Raw genomic sequence first — 21817 nt, forward strand, 5'->3', positions numbered from 1 at the left:
CTTGGTTCTTCTAAAATAAAATAAAGGATATATTCATGGGGCATAATCCTCAAACCAAATGAATTTAGCACTGCAGTACTGAATTTCACTCACAGCTTTGCCAGCTAAAAATATTAACTTGCTCTTTACCGTTTACTTTAAGCTTTTAAAGAATGGCTGGTGACATATCCCTCCCGGCCCGAGATCATATTCATTAAGCAAATATCTCAACTGGAGCCTCCAAAAGATTGGACAAGGCAGTCTAGTAATGAATAGGGGTTATTTGTCAGCAAAATAAGAAGACAGCAGAGCACACAGCATCACTGAGGTGCTGAGAAGTGAACTGGTCAGCAACAAGGTAACGCTCATATCTGGTGGCAAGATAAATACCCAGCCATGAAGTAAGCCCACTTGGACTGACACCAGCATGATTTCTCTAGAAGTGATTCTGCACAGAACAAAACATTTTGCAACATTTTGTATTATTTTTCTTGACTTTGCAACAAATAAAATTTTTCTCAATCCTTTCAATAAATACTTCGGTTTTAAAATATTTACCCCTGAGAACTCCCAAGTAAAGGTATCTATGGCAGCAAGGTAAGGAAGAACATTTACATTTATTTAATCTTGGTATCAAAAACTTTATATAAAACCAGAGAGCTAAGCCTACTAGGATTACAGAATTGATTAATCTCTGATAAAGCTGTTTGCAGAATGACCCTGGTAAGTCACTTGACCTTGGGGAAGTCACTTGTCTCTTGGTCTCAGCTCCCTTGTTTTGCAAGAGTGGGTTCACTAGAAGGAACAGAGCTACGTCCTGTAGCTCTGTCCTTCACTACATAATATACTACCCTCAGTATCATATGCATATCATCCTCAGTGCCGTGGATTCCCCGTGCTCTACTGTACAAAATGCTCAGCATGAGAACACTTCCAATACCTGGGTGTCGACCCATTTGGTCCCAGTGGTGGTGTGCTCTACTTTTCCATAGAAGTGCACGGGCAGCATGAACTCGGGTCGGGCCTTCTCCCAGGGGTTTCCATGTCTGAGCCAATCATCTGCCTCTTCCACCTACAAAAAGGACACAGCTGAGAATTTATTTTTCGGGAGATATGGACCTTCCATTATCTCAAGTCAAAAGTCAAATCAAATCAAATCAAAATATCTTTGACTAACTCAATGCAAAAATACTGTTTTGGTAAAAGAGGTCATTGATTCTGTAGAATGCAGTTCACCTATGTTAGGGTATTGCAACCTAAATCAACAACAATCACACCTGTCAATACATAGCACTGCATTTCATTCTCATGGCATAAACCTGTAGGATGCAACTATGATTTTTCCCTTTTTAAAGAAGTGGAAATTGGAACTTGCTCAAAGTCACACAGATAGTAAATGGCACTGCTGAGTTTTGACGTTAGGCGTGTGGGTTCTCGGCCTGTGTCTTAACATCTGTGAATACAACTGTCCAGCTCGGGGGACTGAGAGAGGCCATCTAGGAACGTTTATAGCTGGATACCTGGACCTGAAGGTTTCTACATGATGGTTTCTGTCAAGATTGTTTTGCCTAGAATGCACAGACCAGTTAAGAAATACCACTCATAGAAAGCTCTCTCTCTCTTAAAATTTTATTCATTTTTTGACAGAGAGAGACAAAGAGGGAGAGAGAGAGAGACTGAGAGCACAAGCAAGGGGAGCAGGAGAGGAAAAAGCAGGCTCTCCCCACTGACCAGGGAGCCTGATGTGGGGCTCAATCCCAGGACCCTGGCTGAACTGTATAGATACAAGACACTATTACATTTTATAGTCTTTGTTTAATTTAATCCCTTTAGTAATTTTGATCTGATAATGAACTATTAATTATGGTTCATTTTGAAAATAATATATACTAATATGTAAGGAATTTATTTTATTGACAATTTCAACATTTTCCAATATGTTTATGTTAATTTATAACCACATATTTCTCATAAAAATTTTAAAATCATAATTTGTATTTCGGTTATTCTGTACCTCCAATGAATTTTGGTTTGCAATAAACAAACATGCCAAAACAAAACCAACAAAAAAACACAATGGAGAGGGGAATGTACTTTTAAAGTAAAGACATTATCAGTGAAAGCTTTAAAATATTACATATATGTTAAAAAATGCAATTGTGTTTGGACAAGAAAGGAGAGGTGAGAGCTTTTGGGACAAAGTACTCTTGTGAAAGAGATTACCCCAAATCTTGTTATTTTACTTATCTGATTTCTCACTTTCCCCTTTTAGAAAAGATAGCTTTAGTTTAAGAAAATTTTGTTTATGAATTCTTAGGTGGTTTTATGACCACCACCTACATACGAATGCAATGCCTGCTGTGGGCATAGAGTGGAGACAAACACAGCTACTGTGTTTTGAGATATCAGAGAAAACACTGCAGTCCACAGACAGACAAGGAAATACACATGCATTTATTTCAACACTGATCATGACTTTTTGTCCAGAAAGCCAGGGAGCTACCCATTAACATTAAGTTCCAGGAGAGTGGTGAATGAAAAGGGGACTCATAGAAACAACATCTGTAAACAGTAGATCTGGGAGTGAGAGATGAGAGATGTGGGAGGCAAGAGGCTGACTCACAGGCAGGGGGAAGCCTAGCGAAGGTTTCAGTGAGGTTTGAGCTGATCAGCTGATCCAATCTTGTTAAAATGCAGATTATCAGGCAGTCTGGGGAGCAGTCTGAAATTCTGCATTTTTAACAAGTCCCCAGGGCGAGGTACATACGGTGATAAAGTCAGTAACTGCAACTCAAAATTTAAACTTCTGCTAATCTAACCAGAAAGAGAACAGCAAAAAATAAAACAAAAACTTAACACGGAAATGGTGGAATTTCATCAGCTGGCTGTTAAGCTTTGGTGAAGTCAGAGTCCACTAGCTTGTGTTAATAACTAGAAACTCCACACAAATAAATGAGAATATCCACAGAGGATCAAAAAATCCTGACACAAAAGAACTTTCTACTGCTCTTAGGCAAGGGCGGGTGCGGGGTTTTCAAACGCTGGTCGGTGTGAACACTGCTTCCTGTAACAGGAAGACACTTCATTTCAGCACTCAGGATTGTTGTAAAAACACACCTGAAGATACGGCACGAAACAGGACAAGGAGGCAGAAAAAGGTTTCCTCTCAAAAACCAGGTGTACAGGAGAGCTGACAACACATTTTCTGCTGCCCTCTGGGCTTGCCACTACCGGCCCCCTCCTATGCCGGTCAGAGGCTGCATTTGCCCTTTTGTGGGTACACAAAGCCACAGGACACCTGTCAGCAGATCACTCTTAATGCCATTAAATGCTGCTCTGGCTGATTTCGACCTGACTGGGGTAACAAGTTCTGTGGGAAGACAGAACTCCTAGCTTGCTGTTATTTTGAGTCTCTTCCTGATTTGGCAAGGAACCAGATAATAACTCCCCCGATTTCACAAAGCTTGTTTATCAGGTAAACTGAAAAACTTGGTTCATTACCACAAGCTGGTCTGAGCAGATCAGAGGACAGACACCCCGCCACCCTTAGTAAATCCACGGAAGCTGCAGGGTGATGAAAAACGTCTTCTCTACCTTGCTTTCTTCTGATGAATCAACATACCACTCTGTAAATTTAGATTTTCGTGCAGCCAGTGATTCCTGAATGTACTAACACGCGGGGCCATGTGAAGGGCGGGGTAAGATGGGAGAAGAGCTTTCATTTCCATCCAAGTGGGCTGCTGGATCTGAACATCCCAGATGAAAGAGAACGGAGACAAAGCCAATGTGGGTCCGTGGAGTGGGGAGCAGGGTGCCAGTCAGGGGAGGGAGGACCACCAGCTCTTGGCACCTCCCTAGAGGAATTAACTCAATGGCATCTGTCCTCCAGCCAGCGCAGAAGCAGAGGTCAGCTCAGGGAGCTCTCTTACTGACCGAATTCTAAGAAATGCTGTTCCCCTCCACTGTGGAATACATAGGACATGAAGAACTTACGAGCAAACAAACATTGCTTTCTGATGGTACAAATAACTGAAAACCCATGGTTTCCTGGAGAAGCCCACAAATTGAACAGTGGTAACTAGAAGCTTGCTGGGGAACGTGAATTGTGCGTGACTAGTTACAGCGGGCTTGGCCAGGTTCCGAGAGAGAGAAGGGCTCTAGTAGATACTCTTTGATTCAACTCTGAGACACATATGACTGTTAAACTTTAATGCGAGGCTGTCGCAATTGTCTTTTTGTCCTTCTTTCAGTGCGTAATTATTTTCATAGAACACTATTACTGATAAAGTTTCAACGATCTCCATTAGAGTTCAAGAATTTTGTTAAGTCAAGAATTTTTGCAATGAAATTATTTTCCTTAGGGGGAAAGTGAACAGTTTAGTTCTGTAAATCTTTGTTGAAGAGAGACTTCAAAAACTAGAAGTTCATTAACCTTTAATGAACTTGGGGGTGCATGGCTGGCTTAGTCAGTGGAGTGGGCAACTCTTGACCTTTGGGTCAGGAGTTCAAGCCCCATGTTGGCTGTGGGCCCTACTTGAAAAAAAAAGTCCTCAGCTTGTGCCATTTTCTTCAGCAATGATGTATCTGATGTGTGTGGGGGCGTGCCCTTCCCTCAAGAGGCATGCTGCTTTCCTGGAAAATACCTTTTTTTTAATGGAAATTGTTTCTTTTTTAGTGGTATGATGTTAAAATCCCATCTCAGTGAACAATGGATATGGTAAAGAAAATGAGTTTTTCTGACTCAGTTTCAAGTCATAGTGAGAGTAGTGATGGTGGCCAGTGAGGTCAGCTTTGGAGACAAGCAAAAGTCACGCAGTTTCTCTTTTTTACGACCTGGGTCTGATAGGAGAGAAAAGAACAGTTTCCTGGGTTAAAGGCCACTGAATAGTAGCAAAGGTATGTTGGTATGATTTTTAAAGAGTGAACTTGCATTAAATTCTGGGGAAAACGCACTTGAACAGAAATTTTTTGAGATGGGCTTGCTGAGTTTCTTTTAAAATTTTCACAGAACAGTAAAGGGATAAGAAAGGACATCCTTAAATAGTGGGGGGTATAACGAATACTGCACAGGACACGCTCAAAGACTGAAAATGGAAATCATGTATGGCTTGGTCAGATGGTGTCAGAATGTTGGTCATCCTGGAAAGGCCCACTAACCTGGGTTTCTCACACTGAAACTCTAGGTTACTTCACTAAGGAAGGGAACCCATTACTTTGTTTTCATAACTTCTATGATTATAACATACACATTTCTTATGGAATATGAGTCATGTGGAGGAGGAAATATAAGATAGTAAAAGTCGCCTGTAACCCTATCTCCCAGAGATAATGACTGTTGAAGCTTCGAAGTATTTTTTTCCTAGTACTTTATCTTTTTGGCTTCTTTTGGGTAGGTCATATCACCCATATGATTCCAAATCCTGTCTTCTCAACTAACATAAGCAACTTCCCATTTCATCAAAATTAATAAAATATATAACTATACCAATATTATATAATACCACTATTTATTAAATCATGCTCCTTTCTTAGGCAAAATTAATGTTTTACTGAGTCACTATCTGTGTGCCAGACATTTTACATATATTCATAATGGTTTCGTGAAGCTGGTGTCTCCATTGTGCAGACAGGAAAGCTGAGGGTCAGACAGGTCAGGTAGCCTAATTAAAGCAACACCCTGCATGGGGTAATGAGTTGCAGTTAGGCCTCAAATTAGAAAACAGATCTCAGTTAGAGGTTACATGTTTTTTTCTATGCAATGCTGCCTTCTAATTTATTTAGGGATACCTAAGATCCACTGGTCCTTAACAAAATTTGGAAGTTTGTCTTTCAAAATGTTTGCCTTTTGGTATGTACTCAGTATTCTCCTTCTGAGACTCTTTCCTTGGTACATTCTTTGATTACCTCAAACCTTTTAGTTCCTTCTTCCCTGGTTCAGAGGGTGTCAAAATACTGAGGGAGGGGAAGGAGAATGATGTTGACACTCAGCTTATTTTCATCCTTCCTCTCCTCTGCGAGTAGTTCCAGCCTAGGCCGCCCCCATCCAGTCCTGAGCTCTCTGCCCTCTCAGACCGACTCACAGAAGTGTGGGAGGGGCCCAGAGAATGTGGGCTTTTTGGAAATCGAATTCAGTATCTTTTTGTCAATGAGGTGTGTGTAGGGGAAAAAGACAGGGAGAGAGAAAGTCTAAATCACACTCAGCATCAGGGAAGACTCTCCCCACTAGGGCTGACCGTAAGCTCAAAGAATGACCAAAAATAAAAGAAACAAATACCTAAGAATCCAATTTGGTTACATAAAAATCATATGAGAGTTATTTGTCTGGTCTGATTACTGTGATAACAGGTGGTCCACAGTCAGGGGTCAGTGGCAAGCATTTTCAGAGCATTCTCAGGAGTCAGACTAGGTGAGGTGCTTCTGGATCTGGAGCTGAATGAAAATGGCAGGCTCTCTGCTCTTAGGGAACTCACATGCCTCACACCCCAAAGGGGTTAGACTGATGGTTTTCAGTGATGGCGATTAAATGCCAGAAATATTAGAAAAGCTCTACATTAAATGTCTGTAAATTATAAATCACCCAGCATACTACAAAGGAGAAGTATTTTAATAACAAACTTTTGAAAGACGTTTCACATACCTGCCATCCATCTTGGATCTTCTGATTGAAGATTCCATATTCATATCGGATGCCATATCCATAGGCTGCAAGTCCCAGGGTTGCCATGGAATCCAGGAAGCAGGCTGAATCACAGAAAACATGGGCAAAGGCAGAGTCATCAGGGTTAGTCCAAATTCCATCTTCCTTTAAAAGACATGGTAGCCACAAAACTTTTTTTTTTCTGAAAACCCACATTTGTATTTTAAAGCACAGAGACAGCTGTGTGGTGGGTATTGTTTAAAAATAACATTTTAAAATTATAAAACGAATATTATATAGAGAAGTTAGAAAATACAAAAACGAATACAGAAGAAAATAAATAGCACTGACTATCTTGCCATTTAGAAATAACACTGTGTATGTGTTGGCATCTTATCTGAGAACAGAGAAGGAAGCTGGCCTGCCTCAGACACATCCATTATTGTGTCTGTCACTCACACTGCCCTTTCTAAGGCAAGCTCTCTCTGTGGCCCCTGCTTGAAAAGATAGCCCCAGGAGAGTTTAATTTGCATAGGCCCACCCAACCAACTAGCTAGACATCTGTGGCAGACTCTTTTTCTGGCCAGTGGAATTCCAGTGTTGTTCAGGTATCAAGGGGCCATATGCTTCAGGGAGGCTGGGCCAGGAAATGAATCTTGCTTTGGTCTAAGCCAATCATAGTAATTCTATTTCCTTCACCAGTGATTGGTTTTGGCATGGGCATGCCTGATGACCTCTGTAATGAGAGGTGCTAGGAAGTCTGCTAGGTAACACTGAAAGATTTCCTTGCTCCTACCACCTTTTTTTCCATGGGGGAAAGCCAGAAGAACCACAAAGACCCAGAGTCCTGCTGTTGAATAAACTCATCTTGGAGCAGCCTGAATTCTGGAGTCTTTGTTTAGTCAGTGATAACACACATCTTGTCAGTTGAACCAATTTTTGCTAGATTTTCTGTTACTTGTAGCCAAGAGCATTAATGATAAAGCCCCGGTCCAGAGCAGCCAATCCAAAGGCTGCACGGGGTGCCTGGGTGGCTCAGTCGGTTGAGTGTCTGCTTTTGGATCAGGTCATGATCTCAGGGTCCTGGGATAGAGCCCCTCATTGGGCTCCCTGCTCAGCGGGGAGCCTCCTTCTCCAGCTGGTTCTGCTCCTCCCTCTGTTCCTTCTTTCCCACTCTCGCTCACTATCTCTCTCCCTCAAATAAATAGATAAAATCTTTAAAAAATAACAAAAGCTAGGCAGGGATCTATATTGTGGCCAGATTCTACGTGAGAGGTTATACCAATCTGATTGTCCTTCTCAGGAATTGGAACTGAGAAATATACAGAGAATGAGGGAACACACAATAGGATCTAAAATGGAAAAGAACACTTGCAGATCACATAGAAATGGGCTGAGTTAGATTCACGGTGGGCTCTAAAACAGAATCCACAAAGGCCAATGGCCAATGCTGTCAAGTTACTACTGGAACCTCACAGTGGTCTTCTGGTCCCTATGCTCACGTGGCCTGACTCTGCTCTAGTTCCTGCTCTCTCAGATCTGTGGCCATTTGTATTTCCTAGATCCTGATCAAATTATTCTTAAAGCCTGACCAGAACGGGGTCTCAACCTTTTCAGTCAGTCAGAGATGAGGCCATATAAAGAGAATCACTCAGCCTGGTTCACCACTTCACTCTTTGACCTTATCAGCCAACTGAAGGTGCAAGGTCATTAATATCAGGCACAGAATGGGGTTAACTCAGCCAACAAACAAACCTGGAGCTTTACATAAATGAAAGGCAAGCTGGTTGTCATTCTTAGATGTGTATGCCACTGGTTCTGCTGGTCTTCCTACCGCCTCATGGAAAGCCTACTGAACTGCCCAAAGGCTGATGTTACAAGGTAGTAAGTATCTCTAATACGAATAGCAATGTTAATGCACACTGCCACTAACGTAAGGATTAGATACCATGAAACACACACAAATGGATTTCCAGTAACTCGAAAGTGTGCATAAATTTAGAGATATTAAAATCATTCTTGAAGAAGAAGAAATAAATTATTTTTCAGAGTGAAATCTGATAAAGAAATGTATGGTGGTACATTTTAATTATTTAATTTAAACTACACAAGTATACTGTATGTTAATTATACTAGAATTAAAACAAAAAAATAAATTTCACAAGTAATATATCCTCATTGTAAAAAACATTAAAACATTACAGACAGATGAGCACACCCAATTTCACACTCCTCTCTAGGGAGGGTGAGGGGAAGCAGTTTAGTATTTCAAATTCCAGACTTTATTCCCTATGGATTTACTTACAGAAAATATTTAATTTTTAAAAAACATAAATAGTATCACACTGTGTTCCTTTCAATGCCACTTGCTTTTTTTTTCTTTCCCCTTAGAGGTCTACCCAGAGATATACATACAGATTGATTTTATTGTTTTTATTCTTTTACTGCATATTTTTCTGCAGCATACATGTCCTAACACTTACTTGCCTATTCGTAGATCAAGGGGCATCATGTTATTTCTAATACTTTGCCTTAACAGATAATACTATAATAACTTTTTCACATGCCTCCTTGTGCAAGTGTTGAGTATATCTTCAGTGTAAATATCAGGAAGTAGAATGGCTGGTCACAGGGAAGCATTTTTTTTTAAATTTTTTAAATTTATTTTTTATTTATTTTCAGCGTAACAGTATTCATTATTTTTTCACCACACCCAGTGCTCCATGCAATCCATGCCCTCTATAATACCCACCACCTGGTACCCCAACATCCCACCCTCCTGCCACTTCAAACCCCTCAGATTGTTTTTTAGAGTCCATAGTCTCTCGTGATTCACCTCCCCTTCCAATTTACCCCAACTCCCTTCTCCTCTCTAACTCCCCATGTCCTCCATGCTATTTGTTATACTCCACAAATAAGTGAAACCATATAATTGACTCTCTGCTTGACTTATTTCACTCAGCATAATCTCCTCCAGTCCCGTCCATGTTGCTACAAAAGTTGGGTATTCATCCTTTCTGATGGAGGCATAATACTCCATAGTGTATATGGACCACATCTTCCTTATGTATTCGTCCATTGAAGGGCATCTTGGTTCTTTCCACAGTTTGGCGACTGTGGCCATTGCTGCAATAAACATTGGGGTACAGATGGCCCTTCTTTTCACGACATCTGTATCTTTGGGGTAAATACCCAGGAGTGCAATTGCAGGGTCATAAGGAAGTTCTATTTTTAATTTCTTGAGGAATCTCCACACTGTTCTCCAAAGAGGCTGCACCAACTTGCATTCCCACCAACTGTAAGAGGGTTCCCCCTTCTCCACATCCCCTCCAACACATGTTGTTTCCTGTCTTGTTAATTTTGGCCATTCTAACTGGTGTAAGGTGATACCTCAATGTGGTTTTAATTTGAATCTCCCTGATGGCTAGTGATGATGAACATTTTTTCATGTGTCTGATAGCCATTTGAATGTCTTCATTGGAGAAGTCTCTGTTCATATCTTCTGCCCATTTTTTGATATGATTGTCTGTTTTGTGTGTGTTGAGTTTGAGGAGTTCATTATAGATCCGGAAGCATATTTTTTATTTAATGCAGTTGGTATTAGCTTTTTAACGTTTTCCTTTACATTTGCAGAAAAATCATTTCCTGGATAAAGCACTCGAATTGCATCCATATAAAAAAAGGTATTAATGAACTAAATCATACCACTAATATAGTAAGTGTACCGTTGCCTACCAGTCCATCAGAAAGCAGACTGTCAAGGGCACAAGACAATAGCGCAGGTCACCCCTCACAGGTTCGTGAAGTGAGCAGCTGTGGACAAACAGCAGTGAAGGAAAGGGGCCACTTGGGAAACCTTGAAGAGCACAGGAAGGAGCTGGTTAACTGTGGGGTTTTAAGCAATGTCTCCAAGGGTTTTAAGCAATGTCTCTTTGGTTCAAGTTCCCTTCTCTGCTCTTTGTGTAGAAATGATCAAACCACAGTGCAAACTCAAAGACAAAGATACCTGTAAGCCAGGTCACACTTTGCACTCTTCCTAGAGAGCCTGTCTGGTTCTTCCAAGCACAGTCATACTGGGCATGTAAGGAGCCGTCAACCGGCCAGACAGCACATAACACCCTCAAGATGTCACTTACCGGCAAGCCTCCCAAGACCACCATTGCCAAGCCCGGCGTCCTCCTCGATTTCTTCCAGCTCCTCCATATCCAACCCAAGCTGGAGATGAAAGGAAAGCACCATTGGATGCAGGCACAAATGCAGGGCGCTTCAGGAAGCACAGTCATTTCCTCAGTCTCTGGGTCGGGCCTCCAGGGTCCTGCGGGGACTCAGTTCTGTCAGCTCCCTCACAGTGTTCTGACATAAGAGGCCCCCAGCAGATGCTGGAGACGGCACTGCGAACCGTACCAGATGGCCAGCAGCAGCGTGGGGAGGAGTGTGTGCTGTAAAGGGTCATCCTGGGTTCTGTTAGTTAGCTCTCTGACTCTGGGACACATAAATCTCTCTGTGCTTCTCCTCTCTTTTTTTTCTGTTTTGTTTGTTTGTTTGTTTTTAAGATTTTATTTATCTGACAGAGAGAGATCACAAGTAGGCAGAGAGGCAGGCAGAGAGAGAGAGGAGGAAGCAGGCTCCCCACCGAGCAGAGAGCCTGATGCGGGGCTTGATCCCAGGACCCTGGGATCATGACCTGAGCCAAAGGCAGAGGCTTAACCCACTGAGCCACCCAGGAGCCCCTCCTCTCTTATTTAAGAAAGTGAGGAAAACAGCATCTGCCTGATTTAGGGCTATTATGAACTAAATGAGCATATACAAATAAAGCATTTAGAATCACCCTGAACAGATATTCCTCAATAAATATTAGCTATTACTATTTCTTAAAATTATTATTATTTTTTTGGGTGCGGTAGGGGTAAAACCTCAGGAATGGTCTAGCACCAAACTGACACTAATTGGGCTGAAGGATTTTGAAAACTATCAAAGAGTATGAGGTCAGACTTCTGGGATGGGGTAAAGTTCATCTTTTCATGACCACAACATATTTACTCATAGGGTCAATGGTTGTTAACCCAAAATTAGTTACTGAGTCACTGCCCATGAGGCCTGGGACCAGAGAACACCCCGGGGAAACAGCCCTGAGGGCCAGCTGGACAAGGGTGAAAATCCTCTACTTCTTTCTGAAGTGGGAAAGAGACTATGGGAGGCCAATGGACATCTATGACCTTGCTGATGGACAGAATGGGTTGCCAGCCAGCTCCCTGCCCCTGAGTGTTTAGCTCATACAACCAGAGTCTGGTTGGCACCAGTGTGAACTCATGTCAGGGCTGAGCGGTCCTGGAGACCCCTTTGGGCTGCTCATCTTACAATGAGGAAACTGATGGCTAGAGAAATTAAATGACCTCCCCTATGTTGACTAGATAGTAATCTAGCCCATGCTTGGCTAACAATGGTTTGTTGCGAAAATGACTGTATTCTTATCTGAAAGTGAGACACGTCATTAAATTAGACACTATTTTAAAAATGGGAACATAACTGACAGATTTACAAACAGACACATTAAGTTAGAACCATGCTTGAAGCTGATGCCCGGGGTTTCCTTAGAGCCAACTACTTGGATCCCCACCCTTCCACCAAAGGTGGCTTTCTCACACAAGTCTTAATAACTAAACCTCCTGAGAGTTCAAAAACGGCCTCGCCTCTGTTTATTTCTGAAGGGGTTTTCAAATGTGCTTTCCGGTGACCAGGGTTTATTGGGGTCCTTGTGCAAGCCTACAACACAATGTGGAAGCAGCTTAAGTAATAAGTATCACACCACTGTGTAAATCGAGTAGCTGTGAACAAACAACAGTAAGGTAAAGACACAGCTGCTCTGGAAACCCTTTAGGGCTAATGCTAACACTCAGGACCTTTTCAGTTCTAAACATGGAAGTCTACAGTAGGCTGTAAACCTCGAAGAGGCTGATGTAGGTTACTTCACCCATCTGGTTATATGCCAGGCCAGGCGAGGTGTTTTATTTTCACATGCTATCAGGGGAAGCAAAGAACAGGGACATGGAGGGGAGCTGCAATGATTCTTTCATAGAAAATATCTAACCGCCATGAAAGAAACCAGCCCTTCGTGTCAGCGGCTGGCCACACGAGACAATCCCATGGGAAGGACAAGGAGCTGTTTGGACTAGACGGTCTCACATTTAGAATGTATCTTTGAAAATACACATTCCTCCTTTCAGTCCCATGAAAAGGATTAAGAACTATTTGGTTTTTGGCAGGGAGATCCCTGAAGTTCGGGAGAAGAACAGTTAAATACTTTCCATAAAAACAAATTAGCATAATAAGTTTAAGACCCTGAGCTCCTCATTTAAGGAGGAAGTATATTTTACAGTTCAGTTATCAGTAAAGAAAGTATGTCAATGTAATTAAAAAAAAACTCATTATTTATACATGTTGCCTTGATACATGAGTAACAGTCAAATTTTGATCATTTTTAAAACTAGATAGGAGGGGGGCTTGGCTGGCTCAGTTGGTGGAGTGTGTGATTCGATCTCAGGGTTACAAGCTCCAGCTCCACACTGGATATAGAGATTATTTAAAAATAAGTTATTTAAGGGACACCTGGGTGGCTCAATCGTTAAGCATCTGCCTTCCGCTCAGGTCATGATCCCAGAGTCCTGGGATTGAGCCCCACATGGGGTTTCCTGCTCAGCAGGTGCTTCTGCCTCTCTCACTCCCCCTGCTTGAGTTCCCTCTCTCAAGGTGTCTTTCTCGGTCAAATAAATAAACAAAATCTTTAAAAATTCTTTAAAAATAATGAAAGTACATAAGAGCCCAAAGTCTTGTTCAGATGCTAATTCCTAAGATGTAATTTGCTGGGGAGTGCTGTCAAAAACTGACAGTGAAGAAAATTCTTGTGAGGCAAAACCAGTTCTCTAACTTTGTTTTTCTTAAACCAGAGATCTCCACTAGTTTATATTTCTAATTGTAATAGCTGTAGCTAAGGAGCAATTTTTCACTTTTTTTTTTTTTTTTTTTGGTGTTATATTCTCAAGGTTCCTGAATTGAACTTGAAATTTAAGGGGAGAGAATGAAAGAAATACAGAGACAACGTACCTGGTAAATGGCCTCATCACAGGCATTTTGCAGGCCAAGGTTGATCATGGTATTCTGTAATGTTCGGCCCATGTAAAATTCCAAAGAGAGGTAATAAACCCTCTGAAACAAAGAGAGGTCAGGTGAATGCTGTAAGACCAACACTATTTGTCAACATACAAACACAAAAGGTCACCTGTAAGACACAAACAGGCCAGACCAAGACAGTCTCATTTGAACATGAGACTCCGAACGATGGATGAAAGGCTAAACACAAGCAAAACTGACAGCTGGCTTTGAGAAAAACCATTTTATACCTTTCTTTTGGCAAAGTAGTTTTTATCTCAGGGGAGAGAACAGCAAACTCCTCCAACTAATTAGATTCACTGTTTTGTGTGTGTGTTTTCCTTCCTGTTCACAGCCTCATGAATTACGCATATGTTTGGGACAAAGAGAAATCAGACTGTCACAGCTCATCACTCATTTTGTAGCATATTTATATGATGATATTCAGGTGAGGTTGACTGTGATCATCTCAACTCATCCAGGAAATGTAAGGATTAACTCCTTCGAGATGCACACAATGGCTAGAACTTAGCCAGTGTGTCTGATTACTGCAAGTAATACTACAGTTAATTATTTTAGAATAAAATGATTCTAGAAAGGCCATGGTCTGTCAAAAACAAAAGACTACCTCAGGTTTGCTGCTGTTTGTCCTTAATTAAGTGGGAAATTTCTCTAACAACTTAGCAACTGTTTGCCTTTGACCTAAAGCCAGGTAAACACTTTTTGAGATGAAAGTGAAAGGTGCCAAGGTCAGAATTGCCTAAAGCCTTTCAAAATACAATCTAAGTTTAACTAATTAAAGGTTTTATTTATTTATTTATTTATTAGGCAGAGATCACAAGTAGGTAGAAAGGCAGGCAGAGAGAGAAAAGGAAGCAGGCTCCCTGCTGAGCAGAGACCACCCCCCCCCACCCGGTCCCCACCCCATGCAGGGCTTGATCACAGGACCCTGGGATCATGACCTGAGCCCAAGGCAGAGGCTTTAACCAACTGAGCCACCCAGGTGCCCCCAAGTTTAACTAATTAAAAAAAAAATCAGCATAGACTTCAGACATTTTAATATCTTCCTAAAAAATGTTGTTGCTTAAAATAAAGTTATTGAGTAAGCACCTCATTACACAGCAGACTTCATAAGCACATGAATTTAAGGTGATTTCCTATTTTCCCTTAAGTAATTTTTTTGGGGGGAACCTCACCTCACATTTGGGGATAAAACTTGAAAATCTTGAAAAACTGATCCTCTTAGTCAGAGGTCTCTAAACACTTAAAACATATTACTGGTAGCAAAATATTTGAACATCTCCAATACACCTTATAATTATATGCATGTACTACTATTACTACTGATATTTTATGTAAATTTTCTATAGAGTGGACATTTTTGAAAGGCTTATAAAGAAGACATAACAATAACCAATATTTTAAAATGTTATATTTAGTCCTAGCATCAACCAGAAGACCCAGATGTTTCTGGGAAGATCTATGAACAGGTGACAACACAACTGTAACTTGCAGGACAGTCAAGAGTTGAGCATGGAGACACATGGTGGTGGGGGGTGGCATCCCAAGTGACAGGTGCATTGTGGGCAGAGGCCCAGATGTGGGGAGGCAAGGGCATGGACAGGGACAGCAGATCATTTTGGTGGGAGAGCAAGGTGAGCCCAGGAGGGTAATGGGAGGTAGGATAGGAGGGATCCGTTCACCTGAACTCCAGGACTGTGACAGGCAGTGGGTGCCATATTTGAACAGAGGGCAAGATGTGTTGCTTTAGGAAGTTTAACTGGCTACAGCACACAGAATGAGATGGGATTGCATACCCAAATGCCTTCAGGAGCCAGACAGAGAAAATAAATGTGTAATGAGAATCACATGAAACAACGAGTCCTGGGCCACTGGGGTATATGTGTCCTGCTCGAAGGCACTGAAATTTTAACTGCTTAAAGGCGTGTTCCTGGCTAAATGAAGCACAAGAGCTAGCCATATCCAGCCGCACGCTGCCAGCTTTACACTCATGGGAAGCAAGGTAACGATGCAGAGGTCTACTTCATACACCAGTAGCCTAGGCTTCCAGCGCAGAGAAGGGAGAATGCAGGAGTGGGTAATTTCAAGAGAACCCATGGGAACCAACGGACTTTGGCAATGTGCTGAATGGGGGATACAGGAGGAAATCAAAGGTGAGACCAAAGTTCTGCAACTGGGTGACAGGTTGGCAATGCCATTAGAATTACATACAGAAGATAGCCAGGATGCAGATGATGACCTGAGTTTGAAGAAACAGGGAGAGGTCTAGGTATGTTCACTGAGCACTCAGAAATGCAGGAATCTGAAAAGGAATCCAGGCCAAAGGTCCAGATTAGGGGTTCATCTGTATGGAGAGCAGGGGAGACACTTACTGGCTCTGCTGTGTTCTAATGAAGGCAGGAACCTTCTGCTTAGGGGAACAACTGCCACAGTAGAGATATTTTATTAAAGTGTGGAATGAATTTCGTTCACTGTGGTATCCCCAGCCTATCCCCATCAGAATATTTGGTTTATACCTGAGCTGAGGCAGGAAAGTGCTGTCCAGTGGGAAACTAGCCAGAGGACTGGAGAACAGTAAAGCACCAGATAAGCCAAGGGAGGAGAAACACACAAGGTGAGTGTATTCTGTAGTGCTAAAGGCTATGGAGGGGTGTGTGTGTGTGTGTGTTGGGAAAGGCTAGGTTCTAAAATATGCTCATCATCTCACTCTCCAGTTTAAAAACTTAAAACAGGGGTACCTAGCTGGCTCAGTCCTTAAGTATCTACCTTCCTCTCAGGTCATGATCCCAGGGTCCTGGGATGGAGCCCCCCAACCCGCTCCCTAATCAGCGGGAAGCCTGCTTCTCCCTCTCCCACTCCCCTGCTTGTGTTCCCTCTCTTGCTGTGTCTCTCTCTGTCAAATAAATAAATATATATATATTTTTTAAAAATAAAAAAAAACTTTAAAAATTTTATTTAATGGGAGGTGCGGCCCCTCCTATGCAAATAAAAAAAGTACAGTAGACATAAGTACACACCAAGTGATTTCTAAGGTTCTATTTTAGCAGCTGCCACCTTTGGGTAGAGATCTAGGCTTCCAGGGTGTGGAAGTATTTGAAAGCTTTGTAACAGCTGCAGTTTCTTATTACAAGTATTTACTTTCTTTTGCTCATGGGTTCTTTGGACTAGTCTTTTTTTCCCCCATGTTTTTACATATTAAAAATATTCCTAATAGACGTTTATATGCATTCCCCACTGCCTCCTTCACCCTTTTTTTTTTTTTTTTTTTTTGTAATTTATTAAATTTTTTTTATTTTTATAAACATATATTTTTATCCCCAGGGGTACAGGTCTGTGAATCACCAGGTTTACACACTTCACAGCACTCACCAAATCACATACCCTCCCCAATGTCCATAATCCCACCCCCTTCTCCCAAACCCCCTCCCCCCGGCAACCCTCAGTTTGTTTTGTGAGATTAAGAGTCACTTATGGTTTGTCTCCCTCCCAATCCCATCTTGTTTCATTTATTCTTCTACCCACTTAAGCCTCCATGTTGCATCACCACTTCCTCATATCAGGGAGATCATATGATAGTTGTCTTTCTCTGCTTGACTTATTTCGCTAAGCATGATACGCTCTAGTTCCATCCATGTTGTTGCAAATGGCAAGATTTCATTTCTTTTGATGGCTGCATAGTATTCCATTGTGTATATATACCACATCTTCTTGATCCATTCATCTGTTGATGGACATCTAGGTTCTTTCCATAGTTTGGCTATTGTGGACATTGCTGCTATAAACATTCGGGTGCATGTGTCCCTTTGGATCACTACATTTGTATCTTTAGGGTAAATACCCAATAGTGCAATTGCTGGGTCATAGGGCAGTTCTATTTTCAACATTTTGAGGAACCTCCATGCTGTTTTCCATTCACCCTTTTCAGTACGCCCCCAGCCAGTCTGTCCGGTTTTCTCTCCCAATACATATTCACACCCCTCTCTCTCTGCACAACACAATGCTTCTCCCTGCCAGATCCTTTCCAACCACCCCACCCCCGCACTCCCCTAATCTTCCGACATTCGCCAGGTGGAAATGGTGCCCCTCTGTGCGCCCAAAAGCTCTCTAAGGAATCTTGCGTCTTGGATAAGCCCCTGCGCCATGGATAAGGGTGGTCAGGCACAGTCTTCCCCAGCAGCTTCTGGGGTAGGGCTTAGAGTCAGAGAACCGCCTGGCCCTCCACCTCCATCCCCGCAGGAAACAAGGAAGTGCTGGAGCTCCACACCCCACTACTCGGAACTGGTGGGCGTGACTGGGCGGAGTTCTGACAGTGGGGCGGGACCTCTGCTCCTCCCTCTTCACCTCTCTCAGAACCCAGGTCATCCACGGATCCCCCCAGGTCAGCCCCTCCAAAGGACCTAGGGGCAGTGAGGCACGCTCCTTCGACTCTTCTGCCTCCTCTCCACTCCCCCCGCCCTATCCCGAGTCCCCGCTCTTATGACCTTTTGACGGGCGTCTGTGATCGTCTCCCTTCCCTAAACATTAAACTTAGCCAGAGCATGGCTTTCGTCAGTTTTGCTCGGGGCCTAGAACCGTGCCTGGCTTTCACCCAGGAGGCGCTCTCCCATTAACACTTCCCATTAAATGCTAATGTGGATGCTCCCAAGTTTGGGAAATCAGCGGACAGAGGAGGGAGGCCCGGACGCCCACTCCCCGGCTGCCGCGGGAGCCCAGGGCGCGGCGACTCGGGTGGGTCCGGGGCTGGCGGAGCGGCGCAGCGCCGTCCCCTGGGCGCCCCCCACCCCACCCGTCCAGCCGGACTCCGGGGTCACTTCCCCGCGGGGAGCGCGGTGCGGACAAGGGCGCGGCGAGGAGGGCCACTCCGGGGCCACCTCCCGCCCGGCCGTACCTTGGGGCACTTCTCGTAGTAGTACTGCTGCGTGCGGATCCAGCGCCCCACCAGGTGGTCGCGCACCGTGTGCGCCAGCGCGAAGAAGTAGTCGCGGGGGGTGGCCACGTTGCGGTCCTTGACCAGCGTGAAGTGCAGGTGGCGGTTGAAGCCCTTCTTCAGCTCGGCCACGTTCTCCACGCCCACGATGCCGCGGATGCTGATCTGCCGCCGCTTCTCCTGGTCGGTCAGGGGCTTGGCCATGGCGGCGGCGGCGGGCAGCGCGGCGAGCGGGTCTAGCGGCCGAGGAGCTGAGGCAGGGCGGAGCGGGCTGCGGCCGCTTTTGAGTGGGAGGAAAGTTTGGGGTCCGCCCCTGGGCGCGGCGCCGCCCGGGGCTCCAGCTCTCGGGCCTGGGGGGCGGAAGGAGGGCCTGGCCCGCCCCGGACTCTGCGGCCGCCGGGGTGGGGCCTGCGGGGGGCGCGGGGCGCACGCGTGGGACCCCGGGCGGCCGGAGTCTGCGTGCCCGCCGCGCGGGGCTGGGGCGGAGAGGGGGGCCGGGAACCCCTCCCGCAGGGACCGTCCCTCCGGAGGCTGGGCTGAGTCCCCTGGGCCGTCCGAGGTGGCACCTACGGCCCGTCACGTAGCCACTCGGCGACCAGCTTCCGGATCCGCGAGTCCCGGAGGGCGGCGCTGGTCCTGGCCACCCGCTGGAGATGCTCCCACACTGGAGGATGTGTGTGTGTGGACCACGGGCAGACCTTTGTCTGACGCGCGTCTACTTGCTGTGCCCCTGGCGTTATCACTTCTCACCTGGAATGGGGTCCGCCGTAAGCCTCTGAAGGGAGCCGCCCGCTTTTACTTCAAGCCCTCCTTGAATGGCCCCATCCTGGATCCCAGGTCTCAGAAAGAGATCCCAGGGGCCTCTTCTGCTTTCAGTTATTTTTCGAAGACTCGGAGCCACGGATTGCTTGACCCCTCAGACCCATCCCCAGTTTGCCCCGTCAAAAGCTCCCTACTGCTCATCTGTAGAGAAGGGTTGGTAAGAGTCAGAAAGTCCTGCACTGGATCTTCGGGCTGACTAGGAGTCGGGAGCTTTTCCGTCAGGCCTCTTGTTCGAATTACCTCTTTAAAGGAAGGCGGCCGGGTGGAGTAGGGAGAAAAGAGAAGGGTATGTCTGTGGAAAATGAAGGAAAACTCACGGAGCCGGTTGCCTTGTTGACATAAAACAAAGTAGCCTGTGTTGATCTGCAGTACAGGCTGATCTTTGCACCGGTGTCCCCAGCTTTGGTGGTGGTGGTGGTAGTGGTGGTGGTGGGGTGTGTGTGTGTGTCTGTGTGTGTGTTTAAGCCTGGGCAAAGGCAAACACACGGTATTTTAGGATGTCAGAGGCTTTTTCTTCTTCAATAAAGGGTAGTATTATCTATTAGATTCTATTAGGAACAGTCCATTGCCTGAATTGCCAGCCTTGCCAACAAAGGCTTATGTGATTCCTGGTTCCCAACTACTGTTACCCAGTGGGCGTGATGATGAAACGGGGCTTGGGGAATTGCTGAATAAACTGTCCAGACCTCCCAGGACAAGTCTAAGTTGCCCATTGTCGGCAGAGAACCTTGTGGGAAAGTGTCTTAGTGTGGTCGACTGAGAAGCAGATGCTGAGACATGATTAAACATGCAAAGATTTTTATCAGGGCGAATGCCTGAGGGAGAGAAAATAGAGAAGGAGCCAAGTTAGCCTGCGAAAGCATCAGGCCGTGAGGCAAGCCTGAGCACCAGCAGGGAGGGGAGAACGGAAAGGGGGCATCCCAGGCTGCCCTGCAGTCCTAGGAAGAACCACCAAGGCCACTAGGCTGTTCTGGAGCTAAAGTCAACTGTCAGAAGTATCCCCATGCTCTCTGAGTCATGCTGGGAGGTGGGGGGGGTGCCCTGGAGGCGTGGCTTCTGCACGTGGACAGCAAGGTTATCTGGGGCCCTTGGTCACTTATGCTCCCTGTACTTCGAGGTCTCTCAGTCCCATTCTGGTGGCCACTACAGAAAGATAAACATAGGTCATCATAGATAAACATAGGTTAACATAGGTTAAACATAGGTTAACAAAGGTTAAACATAGGTTAAAGTAGGTTAACAGATAAACATAGGTTAACAGTCACTGTGTTTTAAGGTAGAGCTTATTGGGTTGACAAACCATCTTCAGATTAATCAAAACCACAGCAAGCATTTCCTGAGGGCTCTGGCTAGGCGCTTGCCATGTGTTCCCTCATTTAATCCTGGACAAGTTGTAATTTTCTTCCCATTTGGCAGATGAGGAAACCGAGGCTTAGAGAAGGTACGTAGCTTGCACAAGATCCCGCAGGGAACAGGCTGAAGAGGTTTTCAGATCTCTGCATGTTGTTTTTCTTCCCATTTGGCAGATGAGGAAACCGAGGCTTAGAGAAGGTACGTAGCTTGCACAAGATCCCGCAGGGAACAGGCTGAAGAGGTTTTCAGATCTCTGCATGTTGTTTTTCTTCCCATTTGGCAGATGAGGAAACCGAGGCTTAGAGAAGGTACGTAGCTTGCACAAGATCCCGCAGGGAACAGGCTGAAGAGGTTTTCAGATCTCTGCATGTTGTTTTCCCTCTTCTGAAACAGGGTTTGGGATCTGTTTTGTAAACCTGAATTCTGACCGCACCTCCCCTGACCTATTTACCCTATCCGCTTGGTTTGTTCCATACTGTCCCCTGGCCTTTTGACCTACTTCTAATCAGTTTTGAAATCCAGGGAGATGTCAGAAGTCCAGAGTGGCCCCATGTCAGGTCACTTGGGCTCCAGAGATTGGCAGTGTGAAAGGTGAGCTTTATGTTCAGTGAGCGTGTTTCACTACATTCCGCTCAGTATATTTAATGTATGAGTCTGTCAACCAAGGGGACTACCCAGGCTCTGCTGTTTTAAATATTTAGCATATTTATTATAGATTTATTATACTATCAAATGCCCTAAGAATCTGTAGACAGCATGGCTGACGGAATTGCCATCTCTGTAATTGGCCGTGACCGTGACCATTCACTTGTTACCTGAATATATCTGACTTATCTTGAAGCAAGTGAGTGTTCCTGGCACTTTCAGGTCCTGTCATATTTGATTGCTCATTAATATGGTAGTTTGGCTCATTAGGTGTGGTCCAGTGGGAG

The 21817-nt window shown here is 44.4% G+C and overlaps 1 protein-coding gene across 2 annotated transcripts in view; it reads right to left on the bottom strand.

Moving 5' to 3' along the window:
- The window catches only part of PYGL (glycogen phosphorylase L), a 40991-nt gene extending 21787 nt beyond the window's left edge, over positions 1-19204 (bottom strand). The window contains exons 1-5 of one of the 2 annotated variants that reach the window (XM_004738765.3): positions 18672-19204; positions 13718-13819; positions 10753-10831; positions 6617-6720; positions 920-1051 (exon numbers count right to left, since the gene is read on the bottom strand). In XM_004738765.3, coding sequence (XP_004738822.1) covers positions 920-1051; positions 6617-6720; positions 10753-10831; positions 13718-13819; positions 18672-18914 — 660 coding nt within the window. In that variant the 5' untranslated portion in view covers positions 18915-19204. The remainder of the gene's footprint in view (positions 1-919; positions 1052-6616; positions 6721-10752; positions 10832-13717; positions 13820-18671) is intronic. The other variant, XM_045069347.1, reaches the window with a different exon arrangement.
- Positions 19205-21817: the final 2613 nt, after the last annotated feature.

Source organism: Mustela putorius, unplaced genomic scaffold (assembly GCF_011764305.1).
Source record: "Mustela putorius furo isolate JIRA1106 unplaced genomic scaffold, ASM1176430v1.1 tig00000129_pilon_pilon_pilon, whole genome shotgun sequence".
NCBI lineage: Eukaryota > Metazoa > Chordata > Mammalia > Carnivora > Mustelidae > Mustela > Mustela putorius.